Genomic DNA, 23,192 nt, shown 5'->3' with positions numbered 1-23,192 from the left:
TTATGACCTTTGTGATGAAAATGATTACATTGTGCCAAGCCAGAGAATCAAAAGAGGAGATAGGGGACCATTAAGTAGCAGGTGGTTCTCAGGGCTCCAATCTAGTAGCCCCGGATTACTGCCATGGCAGATGGACCAGGTCCTACAAATTGATTCACATTAACTCTAGGCATCAGCTCTTTTGTGACATGTTCCGATGCACTGCCCCTTTTGTAAGTTCTCAGAGATAAGGAAGACAGGGTTCTAATGTAACATGGGTACTTTAGATGCAGCGACACAAACACAGAGCAGCCAATACAGGGTTAATAAACAGGGGAGGTTTATAATAACAGGGTAAATCTCCACGCAGGGAGTAACAGGGGAAAATATGGGCAAAAACAAGGAAAGTAGCAGGTAAGTCTTTAACTGACAGTTCACAGTTTAACTAGATATAGCAGAGTCAAACCGGTTGTTAACGACAGTTTTTACACTTAGCTCTTTTCCGCCACAAGGCAGTTGCCAGCTGGGGCCGGTGTTGATTTCTTCAGGCTTCCCCGCCCAAACAATGCTCCGTCTTCTGGCGGCAGCGGGCAGTCTCCGGTTTTACCCGCTGAGCCCCTAGTCCATAACACGGCACCTCACATGCCTGGCTCCACCGACCCTGCATCTCTTCTCTAGTCGGCTTGACTCCTCCGGTCCACTGCACTCGGCTCTTGCTCCCAGTCCTGGAGCCAGGACCCTCTCACACTGCTCTGCTGAGCAGGACCCAGCTCCGCTTTCCCGCTGAAATGTCCTCGTCTTTTCCTCTCTCTACCCACGTCACCAGTCTCTTGGTCACCTGACCTCCCAGCTCTCATTCTGGACACGCCCCCAACTTCCCAGTCACCTGACTCCTGTGCTCGCAGTCTGTCTTCTCCCTGCAACCAGAGGCACGACCCCGGCATTTCTGGATCCCTTGCTCTGAAAGTGCTTACACCCCGGTCTTCCCCCTAAGATCAGGAAGGATTTGATGAACATCGCCATCACTCAGGGATGAGCTGGAGCGGATGTTCACCAGCTGAAAAGTACCATTTCTTTGGAAAAAAAATCTGTGCAGTGTCAATGCACTAAGTAATTACCAGCCCTATATTAACTTATCCCATCAGTCAGTCAAGAAAACCATTTCTAAAAAAAAAAATTTCAAAGTGCCTCTGGAGCTCAGCTTAATACCCTTTCTGTTCTCATTTTAATTTTCTCAGTTTTACATTATAATACACGATCAGCAATGGTGATTTCATGTTTTACTTAGCTAAAGAAAAACAAATAAATACAGGAATTGTGTTCTTTTGTGGTATAGAAAATAGATACTAGTATAGAAATAAAATATTTTAAAATAACTTGAAACTGTAAGGAAAAGCTATTTTCTAGCAAAACTATCACAAGCAATAACTTAAAGACAGGATGAACTAGTATTTCTTGGACTACCTGATCGTTAATACTGTATATCAACATTTCAGATGCTGAATAATAAAAAGCGTGAATTATTAGCAGCATTTATTGAAGTGGGTTTGGCATTCTTTCCATACAACTGGAATAAATAGTAAATACATCTTTGTAATATAGCTGTGTCTCATCAGAGGAAAATGTATTTTCTAACAGATATATTGACTAAAATATACTTAAAATGTGGTAATTTAATATAAATCCGTACCTTCAACGTATTTATTTGTAAGTATGTGCATAATGCTGTGTTTTGCATTGTGTTCATTTGGTAAAACAAGGACACCCACTGAACGCCCTTGTTTCTCCATATTTTGTTCCATGAAGCTATAGTCACTTGGATTCAGGGTGTAAAGGAGAAACTAAGTCTTGCTTGAACTGCCTTTATACTTTCTTTTATCATTTCTACAGTTTCATGGCGGTAAGAAAAGTTGTCCCAATGAACCTTACTCTAAGAAATCTGACCTAGTGGGATTTACAGACTGATTATCTCTACCAAAATTATTGCAATGTGATGTAACTGTAAAACTGAAAAATGATTGTCTGCCTCCCTTTTTCTTCACCCAGATGATTTCCTACACTACAAACACCTAAGAAAATAATAAAGGGGTTGAATATCAGTGTGTCCCAGCTTTTATAAGTAAGTTTTGGATATTTTGTTTTGCAGCTGAGTTAATTATTTTACATATATAAGGGGTTTTATTAATAAAAGAACACACGTAAACTTACAAGTATCCATACAATTTAGTTTTAGAAACAAATGTATAGCCTTCAAAAAAGTAAATACAAGCAACATTCTAAAGCACACAAATTCATCTACAATATTACCGTTATACAGTTAGATAAAAGCAAACATCATATTGAAATACTTTAAACAGATTGACCAGGTTTGTCACGAAAGTCTGCAGTTACTCTATGTGTTTGCAGACTTGTGAATCCTCACATCGCGCACTGTCTGGATTCTCTACTACCAGTGCCAGGAGTGGGAGGTTATGTGACCGCATGTATGTGATATGCATACTCCCGGCCACATTCTGACTAGAAATGCGCGGCCTCACTGAACACAAGTGAAATGAGAGAAGCCGCACACATCTAGTCAGAATGTGGCAGGAAGTATGCATATGCATATCTGCAGTCACATGAAAACCCAGACCTACTGCTGGCACCGGGGAAACCTAGTAGCATGCGCTATGCACGATGTGAGGATTCCCAAGTCTGTTGTCACCTAGAGTGACTGCAGACTTTCATGACAAACCTGGACAACCCCTCTAATGCAAGTACTCATCCAATGGTCAATACAATTTACATAACACACACACACTATCTATAGACCAGAACCTGAAGATCAATTATCTGATGACATATTGAAATTGAAACTGGTTTTAAGGTATTAAAATCCTATTTGAGTACATCAATAATATCCTTCTTTTACTTCTTTGTGTTCAGCGGCGTAGATTCAGATTTCCCCGATGCTTTCCTTGATAGGGAAAAAGCATAAAAAAGCAAGACATTATAGGATTTATTATAGTATTATATATTATATCAGAACTTTCTATTTGAACAGAAGAGCAGGATAATGAACAATACAGTTCTAATGGATATTTCCTTTACATAAGACATTGGACACAAACAAAGAACTTTTGACCTTTTAAAAAATGTTTTAAAAACAACATAAAATGGACATTTTAGGTATCACACTCTGGACACAATTTATAACACTCAAACACAGTGATTTTTAAGACTCAAACTCAATAAGTATTTATTTTGACCCTTATAGGAAACCTGTCATGTCCTTTGTCCTAATGTGCATCACGAATACGCTTTTTTCATTAAAACCTGTGCTTTTATCCTTTGTAAAAAGCATTTTGTATAGTTATATCTTACCTGCCCGTTTAGTCATGGGGGTGTGCTTCATGGCGTTCAGTCGCCCACGCCATTTGAATTTTTTTCACTGGGTTCAGTCCCTTTAAGGACAACAGTCTGTCCTCCTTATAGACGAGCAGTTACACAGATGGCAGATTGGCAGATGTTGCATGTTAGTTAACCAACATGGAGTTAAAATGTGATCCCACAAAGACCAAAGGTATATGTGCAATACAGACAGCCCACGCAAGGGGCCAGGTTTTGCTGCATTCTTATTTTATTAAGTAGTGAGAACCTGTGAAGAAGCCTCTTTTTGAAAAGCTTCAGACAACATTAAGAAATAAGGGTTTAGGAAGTTGACTCAAAGGTCATAAAAAAAATGATGAAGTGGGACTAGTGGTAAAACAAGCACGAAGAAAGAAGGTTAAAAGTGTGGTAGTGTGAACTCAGATAAGGAAAACTAATCAGGTTGATATAGTTTCCTAAACTAGTGGCATGTTACTACACACCATGGTCATACAATGCTAAATATGCAGTTTGGTATATTCTAAGCATTAGAATGAGTGAGAAAACTTAACAGTACTACGTGCCACTTCTTCCACTTATCTGGGCTGCATCGAGGACTGATCATGGTCTCCTCATTGCTATCACATCCACACAGCTTTGTTGTTCATTCCACATAGCTTTACATTGTAGTGGGATATCAATCAAAGCGCATTGTTGGGCATGCTAGCAGTGATGAGGCATGACTAGCCCTCTACTCACTGCAGCACAGCTCAAATTACGCGAAGAATTGTCACACTGCCACCTTTAAGAGTACATTTTCTCACTCCTTCTAATGCTTCCAACTTAACTAGTGACATGTTTGGCATAGATTATAAGGATGGTGCCACGTCTTTAGGCACCTAAATTGAGCCAACAGGTTCCATCCATTTAATGCCATACTTCCCAAATATCCTTAATTTGGAGAAAAAAGTTGAATTTTCATTTCACCCAATCTGTCTGATTCTATACGTTTGTTTTTTTTTTAAATATAGTGTATAGAAAAAATATATTTACTACATTGCCCTAGAAAGTGTTGGTCTGGTTCTTAATTGCATTGTAGACCTTAACTTGTATTACACTCGTCATACCTGTGATTTCCTTAACTTTCTATGTATTGCCATTTCAATGTTTAGGAGATTATATTTGATGCTTTCATACAATTAAGAGCCTTTACCATAATTCTGAGAACCAGTCTATTTTTCTTTCTATCAGACTAATATTTTACATTTAAACATTTTATGTTTTATTTCTTCTGTGCTTCATTACAGTAGATAACATCAGCATGAAAGCACAGAAACAGCCACATGTTTTTAATGATTACATCCATTAATCAGTCTGAAAAGTTCAGCTAATCATTGGGCGGTAAACACAGATAATTTGCACAGTTGCTCACAGCAGATCTATTTCTATGATCAATCTAGCTGAAGGGAAAAAACAATGAGAGAAAAACAAACCCCATGGACTTGTAGGAAAAGAACAGACATGATGAGTGTAACTGTAGGGGCTGGCAGAAGAAGCGGCATGGAACTCATTTACAGCAGCCAATTTATTTTTCAGGTGCATGTTTTTACTTCTATGAATAGATATAATGGTCTGATCCTTCAAATTATAACACTCAAATATCCTTGAACGACGTTAAGCCATTTGCAAAATGTGACAGACACCCTGAGAACAAAGATTTACAACAATGTCTATGCATATATCCAATTTTCAATCTCTCACTTGATGAAATTACTAGGGGAAAGTTTCATACACATTCTAAAATTAATCAATTTATTTTTGTTAGATCTCTTTTCTTCATCCTCACTTCTAGAGAAGTTAAAATCTCTGTAGAGACAGTTTCAATGACAACTTTTAAATACTGTGCTGTACTGCTGCATAGGTCATAAAATCAGAAAAATTCCTTTTTCCTTTCACTGATTTTTCCCTTTAAGTTCTTTTAAATCCTGTTATTATGTAATAGAAAACATTTTACATTTTTCTGAAGTAAGGTGACAGCTAAACTTATTTTAATATTATAGATCAGGATGGAATGAATTTTATCTGCTCATTCTCATTCATTCAGGATGAGACTATTTTCTTTTATACTAAGATTTTTGATATCTACCGTATTTATCCACAAGATCCACTATATCGCTTCTTCAGTAATAAAGATATTAATAGGGGATTGTAAAACAGTCAATGCACAGATAAGCTGATAATCATGTGTCTAGCTTCAGGCACTTCAGACATAAATTCCATAAATTTTCCTCAAAATATGCGATTACATGGTGACCATGTAATTCAGATGTGACTTAAGTCCACCACTGCAGGTCTCACTTCCAGCTCATACAAATGGTTCTTGACTGAGGAAACCACCTCTATGACATTCATATGCCCTTATTCTGAATATAGAGAGCATAGAAAAAACAAATGGACAGCCTATACACCACCACGATAGATCGCAATGGGTGGTATTTATTTTCTTTATTAATTACTCAGGTGAGTATATTGTGGTGCTGACTGTTCTCCATTGTTTCATAAAAACTTTTTCTTGTTTCATAAAAACTTTTTTGATTTTTCTATGTTCCTAAGTTTAAAGGGGATCAGGATTGAGGAGACTCTGGCGTGGGTTGAAGCAAATACATAAAAAAGGTGAATAAGCATCTTGGAATATTTGTGATAGATGGTAATCTGCTAATCAAAATGAGTTAGTGCTTTATTTATTATGTACCGTAAGTTTTTTTTTAATTTTCTTCTTCTGTCTGTCAGTGTTAGATTGATGAGAGTGAGCACTCCAGATAAAAAAATGTTTTTATCTTTACCCTGTATTGAATAGCAAATATAGATAGGTGTTGTCGAGACCACCCATTTTTTTGACAAATATAAATGGGATAATGCTTCTAGAGATGAGGAAATCTTCCGAGATTTGAATTCAGCAAATCACCCAATTCAATTGATAGCAAAGTTATTTTCTAGAAGTTGAATGTTCCTCATTATGCTCTTGGGTCTCTCGTTGGATACAAAAGAAAAGTAATTAAAAAGCAATAATCAAATCACCGTTCGTATATCCTGCCATCCCAGCAACCCAACATCCCGTCCTCCACACCTCTTCTTTTCCGCTTCAACTGTCACATGGATTATCTGTGTCAGTTTCCCTCCCAACCCTGGCTTTCAACTTGTCTAGGCCTCAGACATCACTGCACACCATGCTGTCACTTGGCCGAAGCATTTTGTTAATGTCGTAACATCACAATGTGCACCTCTACGCCACAGTTCACAGGGACATCAGAGGCATTGTCATGCTGGAAGTCCTGGCCTGGAATGTACATAACAGGAAAAGAGGAAAAAAGAGCTGTAAGAGGAAGGGGGGCAGAACAGGTGAGCAGTAAGGCGAGTATTATTGTTTTTTGTTTTTTTTTAACCATTTGCTTGGAAACTCTATGGTTCAGCAAAATGGCGGCCACAGCTGACCGCTATTTTGTTGAATTTGCACAGAGCAAAGAATACACATTTTAGTCAAATTTAATAATTCAATTCCACTTGAATAAATGCACTCATCTCTAGCCCGCTCTCTAGATCACTAGAATATTAGTCATCATAAGTGACTAAATGAAAAGCCTAAGCTACAGGTCGAGTACATTTGTACAGATTACTCAACTAGAAGAACTAAAAGAGATCATTAAAAAAAAGAGAGATCATAACATACTTAGGATAAAATCAAAGTTATATCAACCAATGACTTCCATCTTTTATAAGCAAGCAGACCAATACATGAGAAATGGGGTCCCTTGAGCAACAGAACATTAGTGATAAGGCATAGATGTGTCCTTCCAAACTTGTCTTTAAACTCAACATGAAAATATACATAGGCATCTGATGAATGCCCTAATGGATTATATCCATCACCATTAGTGTCTTATGTTAATAAAAAAAAGTATATATTTAATGTATACTTTTTTTTTTTTACTAGATTGCTGGAATGGATTCCTCTAACAAATAACATTCCTCAGTCATGTGTTACAATGTTAAAAAATGGTATAAATGTTTTACTGTAGACTTTTTATCCTGGATAGGATGATGACAAATTGTATAACTTATCATAATTCAAGGAAAGTTAAGGATGGACACATCTGTCATGAATCAATAAATCTACAGAAATCACTTGAATAAACAATATCTAACACCAACAAACAAGACACAGATAGATTAGATCTTCAGAGTACAAGGCTTCAAGTTCTAAACTCTTCGAGAGAATATACTTTAGTTACTGTGTATAAAGTGTAAAGGGTACAAACATATTAAATAGAAGAAGAGATGTTAAATACATTGTTTAATAGATATTTTAATGTTAACATTAAAGAAAATGTTAGCAATTACTAGCTTGTAAAGTGTGTTAGTGCACCGTCATAAGGCACATATAAATGTACTACCTATTACATGACGAGCAGCATTTCTTCTTTTCAGATAAGTTGCCATCTTCTCTTCTGACAGAAATACATACATATTAAATACTCTGGCATTTTTTAAATGTACAGTATTTGCCAACCTTAGAACAAAATAAACTGTACGAATTACATACAAAATATCTTAAAGAAATCTCTAGTTAAACATGGAGGAGTACTATACTGTACTTCCCCTAGTAACATAATCTGTCTACATCATCTTGCACACTGTAAAATTTTGTGCCATATGTTTAGTTTGCATTGATACCAGTTGCAAATTTCTATAAAAGATAGAAGAGAGTGCTTCATTGGGCAAAACATCTGTAATGAAAATAGCTTAAGTAGTATCCTCTCGCTCCCCAGAAACTGCTCTCACCTAGGATAGTTGTATTTAGAACACATCTCATGAAGCTTTCAGAAATAATGTGACAGTTGCAGCTGGTGCCCACTCTCCCAGCACAAGTTTGTCCATCTAGGAATTCTGAATTAGAATGAGAAAGTCAAGGTGACAGCTGTAAATAAGGTCTTTTCATTGAAGTGTCTACAGTACAGACCAAACGTTTGGACACACCTTCTCATTTAAAGATTTTTCTGTATTTTCATGACTTTGAAAATTGTACATTCACACTGATGGCATCAAAACTAAGAATTAACACATGTGGAATTATATACTTAACAAAAAAGTGTGAAACAACTGAAAATATGTCTTATATTCTAGGTTCTTCAAAGTAGCCACCTTTTGCTTTGATGACCGCTTTGCACACTCTTGGCATTCTCTTGATGAGCTTCAAGAGGTAGTCACCGGAAATGGTTTTCACTTCACAGGTGTGCCCTGTCAGGTTTAATAAGTGGGATTTCTTGCCTTATAAATGGGGTTGGGAACTTCAGTTGTGTTCTGCAGAAGTCAGGTGGATACACAGCTGATAGTCCTACTGAATAGACTGTTAGCTGCTTTTTTCTTGCCATAATACAAATACTGTACATGCCACCTCTTCATCAAGACAATCCTATATCCATATGGCAGACAGGGAGAAACAGCAATTAGAGCAATGGACAGCCCCATACCTTATTGGGGAAGTGCAGAAAGCATACTATGACCTTGTCCTGCAGGATGCCAAAGAGTAAGAGCAAGCTGAAGGTGGAGATTCTGGTACATTTGGGAATAACTCAGTCCGTCAGGGTGCAATGGGTACTACCAAAGGGACCAGCCTCCCAGGTCCTAGATATTTGACCTGTTACATTTGATCCAGAAATGGCTGCATCCTGTGATCTGCTCTCCGGCAGATCACAGGATGTAGTGGACAAATAGTAGTGGACAAATTTATACACTTACTGCCTAAATCCGTATAAATCTGGGTTGCCCTGGGAGATCAACAGAACGCAAATGATCTAGTAAGCCTTGTGGAAAGATAATTGGTTGTGGAGAACTTCCTGAGCAGTCAAGGAAGCCTGAGGTCATCTTTCAGGGATACCCAGAAGAAAGGAGAATGAAACAACATCCCCTGAAGCCAATATCACTGACCTGGAGGAGTCCCATGACAACTTTAGAACTGCCCAGCTCAGGGACTTAACAGTAAAAGGTACACTGCAAAATGTAAATGGGGATCCCCGGGGGACGTTAGCCGATAGTCGGTTTCTGCAAGGGGCCAAGCATAATGACTTGTTGTGTCGTGGGAACACAGTAAAGGGACAGGTAAAAGAACGCTTCCTCAAGGCCCCAGAGGAAAAATCCAGCGGGTGTAATTGGTCGGCTCGAGTGAGACAATTTAAGCCTGGGGATTGGGTACTTGTGTTATTAGAAGATCGACAAGGTGTAAGAGGTCAACTATAAAGTAAACCAACCAGGGAAGTGGAAGACCTTTCCCATATATTAAGGCAACCCACTAAAATCCTGGAAGGATAGGAACCCACTGCTGGAAATCCTTTGCTTGCTGGCCTGGTCAGAAGTCAACATTGCAGGCATTAAAGTGGCAGCAACTTTGTTGCCTTCCAAAATCGGCACGACTGAAAATCGGTAACCAAAAATAAGAGCAAGTTCTTGGAGGTACTAGGTCACCCTCATGTCATCAAGCACGAGCCTCACGTTTGGGTCAATTTAAATCCATCTAGGCTATGTGTGATGGCATATGGTGCCCAGCCCCCAGCTCTCAGCAGGGGAGGATGGGGTTGTAGCAAAGCCAAGTAGGCTAGGGTTAAATCCTAGCTATTTAGGAATTTTACATATAGAATATACCAAGAAGGTTTGTAGTGAAGTAAACATATATACCCTCTAAAACAATGCTTTTATTTTATATTATTTAAAACACACCTATACCCATGTATATAAAAACAGAACAGAATATTTCTATAATTATCAGAGATTTATTAATGGCACATCTCCCTGAGAAGGATAATTACTCTGAGATATAGCAAAGACTTAAATAGCCCTAATACGCCTCTAATATGATCCTGTCTGACGCGGAGGTTGGCACCCCAGTAACGTTTTTTTGGCGCCCCCGCTCACCGGCGGCTGTCCCTATTTGTCCCTGTTATACCCTACAGGGTGAACTAAACATAGTAAAGAAATGTGACTGCCTGGTCTAGTACATAGATATTCCTAGTATACAAATAATTATAAAAATATAAACATGGATAGACAAAAGGCTGATTGCTGACCTGATAGCTTAAATCCTAGCTATACAGGCTCTGATTAGATGTACCTGGCTAACTCTGCATATAACCAGGCTAGGTGTTCACTTTAGTTAGTCAGCTGGGGGGAATCTGACCAGAGAATGTGTGTTGAAGCCAAAGAGAGAGACGAACCAGAATCTCTCTTTGAGAGGAGTCTGCTCAGACCGTGTGCACTAAACAGCAAATATCACTGGTTGCTATGAATGATAGCTGTTTTCTTTGACCGCATTGGGACTAGCTGAGCCGTGTATGAGTAGCCAGGGTCTGTGTTGCTTAGTTAACACTGGGACAAGGCTAGGGATTTAGGTTTATGGATTTTTTAGTACTGTACAACCAGTGAAAAATAAAATTCACATTGTTTTGATATAAGAATCCATTGCCTGTGTGAACGCTACCTATTGCCTACCTGAGAGCATAAATTGCTACAATACATATATACAGTGGGGAAAATAGGTATTCCATGCACTGCTGATTTTGCAAGTTTTCCCATCTATAAAGAATGGAGAGGTCCGTAATTTTTATAGTAGGTACACTTCAACTGTGAGAGACAGAATCTAAAAATAAAAACCAGAAAATCACATTGTATGATTTTTAAATAATTAAATTACATTTTTTATGATTAAATAAGTATTTGATCACCTACCAACCAGCAAGAATTCTGTCTCTCACAGACCTGTTAGTTTTGTGGAGTAGTACACGTCAAGGTGGCTTCACCTGAGATTAGTGAAGACAGCTATGCTTTATCATGTTGAGACAGCTTAGCCTTCATGGTGCTACACAGTAGGGTCCCCTGATGACTCCGAAAGGAAGAAACGCGTCGGGGCTATAGGGCAAGCACAGGGCTACTAGAGCAGTCTAGATGTGGACTGTCCTTGTTAGGGCAGGAGTAAAGGGGTACAGGGATAGTGCAGTCCATATAGGGTGTTAATAGGGGCAGAAAAATACGCCTCCCCTGGACTATTGCCTGTCTACCTGCTTCACCTTCAGGAAACATCTCGTCCTTTTTCCCCACTGTGACGTGTACTACTCCAAATATTTTGTGAGGACGTTCCAGTACTCTTATTCAATTTTCTAAATGTTATTCTGTATGGATGATAAACGTTTTCTATTGATGATGTCATTGCCATAATCTTACCTTATCTATTTTGAATGCATATGAGAAACGTTTTTCAATCATCCTAAGACGTTTATCCTGTGTTAATAGCAGTATCATCACATTGATACTATTTGATTTTTACTTGAGAAACGTCTAATTTTGTCCACTTACTTGTTGGACGCTTCACAGAGACCCTGTGTCATTTAGGCTTTATTAAATGACCCTTTCTGACCAAGGTCCGGTACGCCACTCAGGTGACTTGCTTTACTCTCTTATTTAGTTGTTACTCCGACTTGGGGAGTATGTGCACTTTGTCTCCGTCATAATGGTCTTATACTAAATATTTTAAACTTATCTATTAAATTTAAAGTTATATTTTATAGTCTGAAATGCCCTTGCTATATTCTCTCTTTTTCTTACAATAACAAAAGTGTACCAACAATTTTCTCCATGTGTGTACACATATATACAATTGTCCTGACGAAGGAATCACTGCGACCCTAAAATGTGTAGACACTTTAATTAAGAGACTTTATTCATCAAATTTAGTGGATTTAGCATGGCAACGGTCACCCTGATTTTCTCATCTTGATTAGGAATATGTATAATTTTGGCATTTCTACGCCATTTTATTGTAATCTTATTCTATATTCACTTAGATCTAGAGATTTGCCAGCCACATACCAAGTAGGGTTCAGCTGGTCAGGATTAGCACTCAGTTATATTATAAGCCGTTACCAAATGTCATTATTTTCACATCATTAATTAGAACATTTAGAAGAGAAGAAAGCTATCAAGGGTATCGGTTATTGCTTTATAACAAAAGTGAATTTAGAAACCCTCACCTGGTCCACGCCTGTTGATGTCACTATCATAGCCTTCAATGAATTCTCCAGGACAACTCTCTGTAGCACTTACAGCACCTCGATCACTGCCAAGACTGGTCAAACTACCTGATAAACCTCTGGAGAGCATTCCACCAAAATGTTTCTTGTGATTACCAACTGTAGTTAGAGTAGGCTCAGTACTTGAAACTAATAGGAAAAAGTCATATTAAAGTTCATACATACAGTGCTCAGCATAAATGAGTACATCCCCTATGAAAAGTAAGATTTTAATCAATACTTGTCTCAACGCAAGAACAATTTCCAAAATTTTTACAAGGTTGAGTTTCTGAGAACATATTTTTAACCCAAAACATGACAGTAAGGTTAATAATATAACTTTCATAAAAAAATCTCCAATTTTACTCAAATTAGTTGATGCAAAAATGAATACACCCGAAATCAACAACTACTACATCTAGCATTTTGTATGACCTCCATAATTTTTAAGGACAACACCATGTCTTTTGGGCATGAAATAAAAAAGTTGGCAACATATTACAACATTTTTCTCATTTTTCTCCATTCTTCAAGAACGACCCTTTTTAGAGTCTGGATGGAGATGCTGAATGAACAGTGATGCTCAACTTGTCTGTTCAGAATTCCTCATAGGTGTTTGATTGGGTTCAGATAAGGAGACATGCTTGCACACTGAAATGATTTCACCCTGTTCTTCTTCAGAAATGCAACAGTGGCCTTAGATGTTTCTTTTGGATCATTGGGATGTTGGAAAAGTGCACGTCTACCAAGGGCATGGAGTGATGGTAGCATCTTCTATTTCCATATAGAACAGTACATCTGTGAATTCATGATACCATCAATGAAATGTAGCTCCCCGACACTAGCAGCACTCATTCAACCCCACATAAGGAGACTGGCACTACCATGTTTCACTGTAAGCACCATGAATTTTCCTTTGAACTTATCTTTGGAATGCCATACAGTTTTGAAGCAATCAGTTCCAAAACCATTTATCTGGGTCTCATCACTCCAGAGTATTTAGTCCCAGTAGTCTTCATATTTTTCAGCATGGTCCCTGCCAAATTCTAGGTGAGCTTTTTTTGTGCATGGGCTTTTGGAGAGGCTTTATTTGTTGACAACACCCATGTATTTCTACTTCTTTAGCCAACTGCAGTGAATCAGAATGTCGATTTTCTTCAACCCTTCTCATCAGAAGACACTCCTGTTTAGATGTTAACTTCCATGATCTCCTTGTAGCCTTCACCTTTCTTATATAAAGAAATAATGTGTTTTCTCAGGTCTTGTGACATTTTTCTTTCAGATGGTGCCATTGCTGACAGCATGAAATAGGAAGGGATTTTCTTGGTTCAGTAAACACCATTTATAGTCAACTGTCTGCTGGACACCTGATTAATGAATAATTATACTTACTTGAGGTTGAATTCTTGTTAATTAGAATTTTGTAGTCGAAACTTTAGCTTTGCCCCTAGGACTTTCATTGGGGTTTACTCATTTTTGTAACACTGATTGGAATGAATTTGCTATGAAAATTAATTTTTTTGGGTGTGCAAAATAACAAACCTTGTTTGCTATCAACAGTCCACATTTGTGGGAGTATTATGTAGTATGGTATCCCATAAAAAATGTTGATTCTGAAAGGAAAATAAAGGTTTTCTGACAAATCTGTGGGGATATACTCATTAAGGCCACAGCCCTACTATCAGTATTTCGTCAGTATTTTTTCTCAGGAGTGGGAACCAAAACCAAGTGAGGAACAATGAGAGAAAAAGTATAATAGAAGCAAGTGCACCAACTCTGCATTTATTACCCATTCCTGGTTTTGGCTCCCACTTCTGAGAAAAAATACTGACCAAATACTAATAATGGGGCCATGGCCTTATGCTGAGCATTGTATATACACACAAGAGGTAGATTTTAATCTGTATTAGAGATGCATATTGCTGCCCCTATCCAAAAGTTTTAAAGGGATTGTCCAGAATTAAAAAAACATGGTTCTTTTTTTCCCCAAAATTGCACCACACCTGTCCCATACCCAGGTTTTTTGTGGTATTGCTGACACCAATGGTCAGGTGTGACACTACACACCACTATAATAATAATACTAATATGGTCACGTGCACAGGTTGAGTATTTGATGAGTTTTTTACCTCAGTATTTGTAAACCAGAAGCGGGTAAAAAATGCAGAAGTGGTGACGTTTCTATTATACTTTTCCTCTGATTGTTTCACTGCTGGTTTTGGCTTACAGATACTGAGGTAAAAAAATCACCAGATACTCAATGTGTGCACGGGGCCTGTATGTCCCCATATCAGCAAGAGCTACAGGAGCAACTAGATACAGGTTTCTAACTTGCAATTACAACTTACCAGAGTCAATTCTATTTTTTCTGTACTTCTCATTTTTTGAATCAAGTGAAATTTTCTCATCCAAACTTGAAGAACTTAAATCAGAGTCGCTTTCACTGTCACTGGTAGCCACTGAAAAAACAAGACAGCATTTCATTGTTCCAGTTATACCGTTCACAAGTTTGACTGTTCTGCAATAAACAGTTATCAGAAACACAATCCAGAAAATGTTCTAAGGTTTTCACCTGAGCAGCGAAATTATCACTTTAGTGATTGAGGAGATTGGCAGTAAAAAATCTCTTTGTGATCAGTATATTGAATACTATTTTTAAATGATCTTTCTTTAGAAACTGATACCTGGGTTCTTTAATGGAGTTTTCTCAAAATTCTGGTGATTCATTATTATTGTTGTGCCAGAAAAATACCCTTTAAAGGGGTAATCCACTACACGGATCACCCCTTCTCCAGTGCTATATTCCCCCCTCATAATATAACACCTATACTCACCTCTGGTATCAGCACCATTTCAGTGGTGATTGTGTAAAGGAGATAGACAAGTGAGATGAACACACAGTTAATATCTAACAGAGTGTTTGCAAGCGAACACCGCCATCTGCTGGTCAAAGATGATAGAGAAGGAAATGCAGAAAGAATTCAATTGGAAGTAATTCAAGAGTGAAGAGCATGTTCCCTCGGGGATGATATTCAAGGAGACGCCGGGTCAAGTGACAGCTGTGGCACAGCTAATAAATATCAAAGGCCCGGGAGGGCCGAGAAGGGGAGAAGTCGACACCTGGACCAGTAGCAGGACAGTCATGTGAGCAGCGGAGTTGGCTTATAGCCACCATTACGAGAGAGAAGACCCGAGAGAGACCAGACCCAAGTGAAAACCCGAGAGAGACCAGACCTGATTGAAGACTCGAGAGAGACCAGAGCCAGGAGAGCTGAACCGAGTGAGCAGAGGCAGGGCTGAGAGAGAGTGACAACTAGGCCACAGCGAAGGGACATTCGTGTGAACCATCGCTTCAAATGTAGGCGTATGATACAAAATGGGGACTGGGAATGCGCTTCAGGGAATGAAGGTGGTGGCGGCCAGCGTGTCAATTATGCAATGTAACCCACCAATCTGGGACTTGCGGCCTAGTGGGTAGTACTGTCAATTCCCCATTAGGGCCTGTGTGATGTTCTGCGTTGCCTAGAGAGTGACGACGGTGAAGGACTCAGTAGTGATAGTGATGGATGTCCTTTTAGCTAGGGTATTGAAGCTACGACCTCAACAATGATAACAGTTGTCTAGTGGTAATAGTGGAACAATAGTGTGTCAATAGCATTGTGTCAATACCCTGTTCATCTGAATTACTTTATTCTACTTGTAACATAACTTGTTTCATTTTTCGCAGTTTGCATTATTTTCTCATATTGTGCTGAAGGTACCCCTTTAATTGTGTTAATCGAATAAATAGTTGCTGGTTTAAGTACCACTGTCTCCTCATTGTCTGTACTGTTGCAGCCATGTACTTTAATGTAAGTCAGCTAGATGTGACCACCAGCGTAGGTGAACACAAAACTCTCTTATGGTATAATTACTATATGTCAAGCATTGAGAGTACCATTAAAATATAACTTTTAATAAACAATACTGAAAAGAGCCATTCTCATGTTCACACACATGCCATATAGAGGTAGATATGTTAAAATACAACAGTGACGGTACACAAATACTGTGCTAGGATACAAAAGTTCCCACAATGAAAACAGTACAGATAATAAAATGGAAAGCTCTGATCCGTAAGCTTGGTTGTTGGTGTAGCTCAAGTAATGAGGCTCTGGAGGAAGGGGAAATCATCAGGTAACTCTAATGTCCCAAGCATAGACTTCTGTCCTGACAAGGGCAGTACCCAAGTATGGACTTATTGTATATGACCCGCAAAGTCCCTACGCATTTCAACCTTGGTATGAAGGCCTCATCAGGAAAACCAAAAAAAGTTCAAGGTGGGTGGAGGGAGTGAGAATATTGTATGGTCCTATATAAGGTTGTGCAATGACACTATGCCATATTAAATGCTTAAGAGATTTAGCAGTGCCTAGTTGCCTCTGTGCTATGTGTCCCGAGACTCTGATTGTGCAGGCACATGTAGAGGCGCCAGCATGTGACGTCAGTGCCGTTAGGCCTGGGGAGGGGGCGGGGCTGTGATTGCACCCACAGAGATAGTGACAAGGCGTGCGATATAGGGGGTGTGAACCGGGCGTGGCAAATGCTCAAGGCAATAGCAATACCAACCAATCACAGACGGTGGTGGAGCCACTTGGCCGGGTACATGCTCATCAAGGGATGGACACGACCAATGCATTAGCCACATTATCCTCAGGCAAGTCTCAGCCAATAGGGGCATGTTGTAAACGCCCAAGGGGGATGTGAGGAGGCTAACTAATGAGACTGATAAATACTCCCACCATCATCTAGGGAAATGTGATGATGAGAGTAGTGGATGTTCTCCCCAACCTATGTATAGACTACAGGGAAATATCGCTCTCCTCTGCTGTCATTACAATAAGCATGGAGCCCCAATCTTAGATTTATTAAATCACATTATTAAACCTCACAGTGGAGCTGTGATCCATGCATCTGCGTACCTGTTAACACTGGCAATGGATCTCCCAGGGCTTGTGTGATGTTATGTCACATGAGCTCTGAAGCCAATTAGCGGCTGCTTCACTCTCTCTTCCTTCAGATAAAATACCCAGAATAAGTGAGAACTGATGCTGCTCTCTGAATTTCTTCTAATGCCAGTTGCGTAAGAAGGAGGTAAGAGTGAAACGGCCACATACAGTGGTGAAAATAAGTATTTGATGCACTGCCGATTTTGCAAGTTTTCCCACCTACAATTAATGATTGGAGAGGTCTGTAATTTTTATCGTAGGTACACTTCAACTGTGAGAGACAGAATCTAAAAATAAAAACCAGAAAATCACATGGTATGATTTTTAAATAATTAAAAGGCATTTTATTGCATGAAATAAGTATTTGATCACCTACCAACCAGCAAGAATTTTGGTTCTCACAGACCTGTTAGTCTTTATTTAAGAAACCTTCCTATTCTGCACTTATTACCTGTATTAATTGTACTTGTTTGAACTCGTTACCTATATAAAAGACATCTGTCCACACACTCGATCACACTCCAACCTCTCCACTATGGCCAAGACAAAGCGCTGTCTAAGGACACCAGGGACAAAACTGTAGACCTGCACAAGGCTAGGATGGGCTACAGGACAATAGGCAAGTAGCTTAGTGAGAAGGCAACAACTGTTGGTACAATTATTAGAAAATGGGAGAAACACAAGATGACTGCCAATCTTCCTCGGTCTGGGGCTCCATGCAATGTCTCGCCTTGTGGGGCAAGGGTTATTCTGAGAAAGGTCAGAAATCAGCCAAAACTACATGGGAGGACCTGGTCAGTGATCTGGAGCTGGAACCACAGTCTCAAACATTACCATTAATACCACACTATGCCGTCATGGACTAAAATCTTGCAGGGCATGCAAGGTCCCCATGCTCGTGCCAGCACATGTCCAGGCCCGTTTGAAGTTCACCAATGACCATCTGGATGATCCAGAGGAGGGATGGGAGAAAGTCATGTGGTCAGATGAGACCAATATAGAACCTTTTGGTATCAACTCCACTCGCCATATCTGGAGGGAGAAGAAGGATGAGTACAACCCTAAAGAACATCGCCCCAACCATGAAGCATGGTGGGGCAAACATCATTCTTTGGGGGTGCTTTTCTGCAAAGGGACAAACAGTATGTGGATGTGGTGGTGCCAGTGAAAGCCGCGCTTCCTCCAGGAAAGGACAGTAGGATAGGTTGATTTGAATCTGTTATTGAAAAGCTACAATACTTGTATTGTATTGGTATTGTAGCTTTTCAATAAAAAAAATCAACCTATCCTACTCTCCTTTCCTGGAGGAAGCGCGGCTTTCACTGGCACCACCGCATCCACATACTGTTTGCCTTGTTAAGGATCCCTGGAGACTTGTGCCGGCTGCAGCACCTCGTTTTATATCTTTTCAATGAGTTGTGCATGTCAGAACCCTGAAAGGTGAGCAATTTCATTTATTATTTTCACGATTGGTTACCAGATTTCAGCGCTATTTGCGCACCCAATCTTCTTTACTTCTTTCTGCAAAGGGGACATTACGACTGCACCGTACTGAAGGGAGAATGGATGGGGTGATGTAATGCGAGATTTTGACCAACAACCTCCGTCCCTCAGTAAGAGGATTGAAGATGGATCATGGTTGGGTCTTCCAGCATGACAATGACCCGAAAAACACAGCAAGGGCAACTAAGGAGTGGCTCCATAAGAAGCATTTCAAGGTCCTGGGGTGGCCTAGCCAGTCTCCAGACCTAAACCTGTAATGAAGGTGTCAGAAATGCAACACGCAGAGACACAAAGTGAGGGCAGTCAGGGATGTGTAAAAACAATTTATTATATATATATATATATATATATATATATATATATATATATATATATATAAATATAAATATATATATATATATATATATATAAATAAACAGGCTTTAAACAAGGGGTTAGCAACAAGAATGAACAGGTAATTTACACTAACAATGAACAATCTCCCAAAATAATGTGATGCGCCCTGGCGTGGGAGTCACCACAGTCGTTCTTTAGCTCCGTGAATGGCCCTAGCGGGGTCACCGGTTACTTCCGCTAGGCCGCAAGTCTTTTTCTAACAAAGTAAATTAAATCTAGTTTGGCTCTTTCCACTTTGCCCGTCCCCCTCCCAACCTGACATCCTAAACCCCACTGTCCCCGGTACCATGGATGATCACTTGAAGTGTCGGCCCTGTTCAGCGATGCAGCTCCTCTGTTTCTGCTGGCGTGACTCCTCTGACACAGTTCTCTCTTATCTCCTCTTTGCACGGCCGTTGGAGGTGGTCTCTCGCGCCTTGGAGAGTGGGGTCCATACCTTGTTGGTTGACGGGCAATGTCGGGTACTATGAAGTCACTCAGTACCACAAACAGATCCCGGCTCTCCTCAGCGGCCGCGGTACTCGGAGGAACTCTGTGGTGAATCCGGCATTTGTTCACCAGCGTCCGCCTGTGCTGCCTCGTAGGTCTCTGCCTCCGTCTTGTCAGACTGGTTTCCTCAGAGCATCCCATGCGCGTCCCCTTCTCTCTGCATTTTGGCGCCGAAATCACCTCAGGTTTGGCGCGCTCGACCGTTATATTTAAAATCTCCTCCCTGGATGTCACCCGACCGGGTCTCAAGTTCAAATCTGTTCCTCCTGCAACATTCCTAAGGCATCTTGGTTCCGTTGGATTGCGGTCAAATGACAATAAGGCTTTTTGACTTCTATTACAAACCCAATAGAAAATCTTTGGAGGGAGCCTCAATGTTGCCCAGCGACAGCCCCAAAACCTGAAAGATCTGGAAAAGATCTGTATGGAGGAGTGGGCAAAAATACATGCTGCAGTGTGTGCAAACTTGGTCAAGAACTCTGTAATGGCAAACAAAGGTTTCTGTACCAAATATTAAGTTCTGTTTTTCTATTGCATCAATTACTTATTTCATGCAATAAAAAGCAAATTATGTAAAAATTATACAATGTGATTTTCTGGATTTTTTTTTTTTAAGATTCTGTCTTTCACAGTTGAAGTGTACCTACGATAAAAATTACAGACCTCTCCATTCTTTGTAGGTGAGAAAACTTGCAAAATCGGTAGTGTATCAAATACTTATTTTCCCCACTGTAACTACATCACGTGAGCCTCAGTAGAGCTAACGCCATCACCACTGCAATGACGCCTGCACCGGAATTGAATGTAGGCTTTTATTTAATAAGGGGGAATATAGCAATTGAGAAGGGGTTGTCAGAGTAATGGACAACCCCTAGAAAATAATTTTTTTCTCATGGCTACATTACATTACAAAATATAGAGTAATGCACCCAAGATGGTGTATTGCTGCATATACATTAAATGAAAGTATACTCGGGACTACAGAACAGGACTTGAGTATTCTGGTTACAAGTAAACTGAGCAGCAGTACTCAATGTCAAGCAGCAACCGCAAAAGCAAACTAAATTTTAGGGTGTATGAAAAGAGATAAAATCCTGTGATCCTAGGGTATTTTTACCCATCTATAAATCACTTGTAAGGCCACATCTAGAATATGGGATTCAGTTTTGGGCTCCTCATTTTAAAAAGAATATTTAGAAGTTAAGGTCAGTTCAAAGGCAGGCAACTAGATTATTACAAGGGATGGAAGGTCTCTCATATGATGAGATGTTGGAAAAGTTGGGCTTGTTTAGCTTAGAAAAAAAACGTCTCAGAGGAGATCTCATTTATATGTATAAATATATGTATAATATACAAAGGACTGTCACATGACTTATTCCTTCCAAAGACCATACTAAGGGTCAGGGGCTACTTATTACGGGTGGAAGAAAGGTATTTTTGGCAGCTAAATAGGAGAGGGTTCTTTACAGTTAGCGTAGTCAGACTGCGGAATGCCCTACAGCTAGTAATGGCAGATACTATAACAGCTTTTAAAAAATGGGCTGGATGCTTTCCTCAGACATAACATTGTGGCTTATAGATAACTTAGTGACAAAAATGTATAATTGGTGGAGAAAGGTTGAACTTGATAGACCCAGGTCTTTTTTCAACCTATGCAATTATGTAAGTACTGTATGTAACTAGGAATATAAAAAAACTGAATCTAAAAATCGGAGTTGTCCATAACAACTGACCAGATAGCTTTCTTTTCTTTTTTTCTTTTTTTTTTTTTTTTTTTTATATAGAGCATTTTTGAACCAATAATCTTATTGCTTACTACACCAAATACTGGCACCTTTTCTCTCTACATCATAATAGTAAGACCCCATTTTGTTATAGCTGCTCAAAAAACGACCATCATTATGGTGATGAAATACTTCCTTAAAAAGCAGCAATAATAGAACAACAAAATGAAAATATTTTTCTAAATAAAAATAACACAAATTATATATATTTCTATGCTTGTTTCTAGGGGGGTTGCTCAGCTATACAAAATTGCATACAAGTGAAATATTAAAGGGGTTGTCTGGTCTTAAACTACAAGTCTGCAATCAATCTATGTAACTGCAGACTTGTGAATCCTCACATCGTATGCACGCGTGCTGTAAGGCATTCTCTGGAGCCGGCGCAGAGCATGTGGCAGTCATGTGACAGCTAGTATACGATACGTATACTCTCAACCACATTCCAACTAGACTGTTTCCAGCCTTGCTCAATACGCTTACATTGAGCAAGGCCGTGACCATCTAGTTGGAATGTGGCTAGGAGTATGCATATTGCATACTTGTGGTCACATGACTGCTGTTCCCGTCCCTGAGAATCCACACAGCACACAATGCAGGTGATGTAAGGATTCACAAGTTTATAAGTCACATAGAGTGATTGCAGATGTTTAGTTTATGACCAGATAACCCCTTTAAGTGATACAACTTACTAATACACATCTATCATAATAGGTGCCCGAATCTTCAGCTATCACTTCCACTACCAGGCCTGATAGTTCCATTTCTTGTTTCAACAATACAAAGTTTCAAGTGACTGCACATAACTAGTGCTATGTGTTAAGGTGGCTAAAGTACTGGCCTTTTTAATAGGTACAAAGAGACAAATATTGATCAGCACTTCCTAAAAGAATAAAGTGTAACCAGGCGCAAGCTGCAATGACTGTACTATGTACAAACCTAAGAGCATCAGCATGGGCAGACAACAATTAGTGCAGCCTGTGTGTCACAATTCCGGCCCTCAGTGTGTCTGGCTCAGCTGATCTGGTACAGGGGCTTGTTGAAGCAGTCAATACTATCATTGACAGCTCAGTATCTAGTCTGGTGCATGGGTGTGCTGAGCCGTCAGTGTTCTGATTTACAGCTTTGCGGTCCAATATGAGATTGGGAGGTGCTGTGCTGTCTCAAGGTGTTCCTTGTCCCAGGCGATTGCCTGGCTACTTAGTTGGGCTACTAATTCTATAGTCCTCCACTGTCGGTAGTGGCTGTGACGTCAGTACCCTCTGACGTACAGTTGGTCTCTCCCGAACCTGTAACGGCCCTCTCAGATAAATTTTTGGGAGCGAAAGACCAGTTTAGGGTTTTCAGTGAGAGCTGTAGCATATTTTTTACTCTGTGTCCCCAGTCGTCAGGGGATGAGTTCCAGCGCGTGGGAATAATCATGTCCCTACTGTGAGGTGGTCCTCAGATCTGGGCATTTTCCTTGTCCCCACAAGCACCAGAATGTTCTTCTGTGGATGCCTTTTTTGACACTTTAGGTTTGATCTACGATGAACCCGATAGGATCCAGGTCCCTGATGATAAGATCATGACCTACTGCATGAACTACTGCAGTT

General features: G+C 39.7%; 1 protein-coding gene across 6 annotated transcripts in view; it reads right to left on the bottom strand.

Annotated features, from left to right (window-relative positions):
- Window positions 1-302: 302 nt before the first annotated feature.
- Window positions 303-23,192, bottom strand: part of RPH3AL (rabphilin 3A like (without C2 domains)) — a 467,437-nt gene continuing 444,547 nt past the window's right edge. For 4 of the 6 annotated variants that reach the window (XM_073665322.1, XM_073665306.1, XM_073665316.1 and 1 more), the window contains 4 exons: window positions 14,789-14,899; window positions 12,402-12,590; window positions 7,779-7,832; window positions 303-2,935 (listed from right to left, as the gene is read on the bottom strand). In XM_073665322.1, coding sequence (XP_073521423.1) covers window positions 2,901-2,935; window positions 7,779-7,832; window positions 12,402-12,590; window positions 14,789-14,899 — 389 coding nt within the window. In that variant the 3' untranslated portion in view covers window positions 303-2,900. The remainder of the gene's footprint in view (window positions 2,936-7,778; window positions 7,833-12,401; window positions 12,591-14,788; window positions 14,900-23,192) is intronic. The other 2 variants (XM_073665341.1, XM_073665351.1) reach the window with 1 other exon arrangement.

Source organism: Phyllobates terribilis, unplaced genomic scaffold (assembly GCF_046119375.1).
Source record: "Phyllobates terribilis strain yellow unplaced genomic scaffold, ASM4611937v1 Scaffold_2__4_contigs__length_985480577, whole genome shotgun sequence".
NCBI lineage: Eukaryota > Metazoa > Chordata > Amphibia > Anura > Dendrobatidae > Phyllobates > Phyllobates terribilis.
This window is presented reverse-complemented; position numbering and strand designations above follow the sequence as displayed.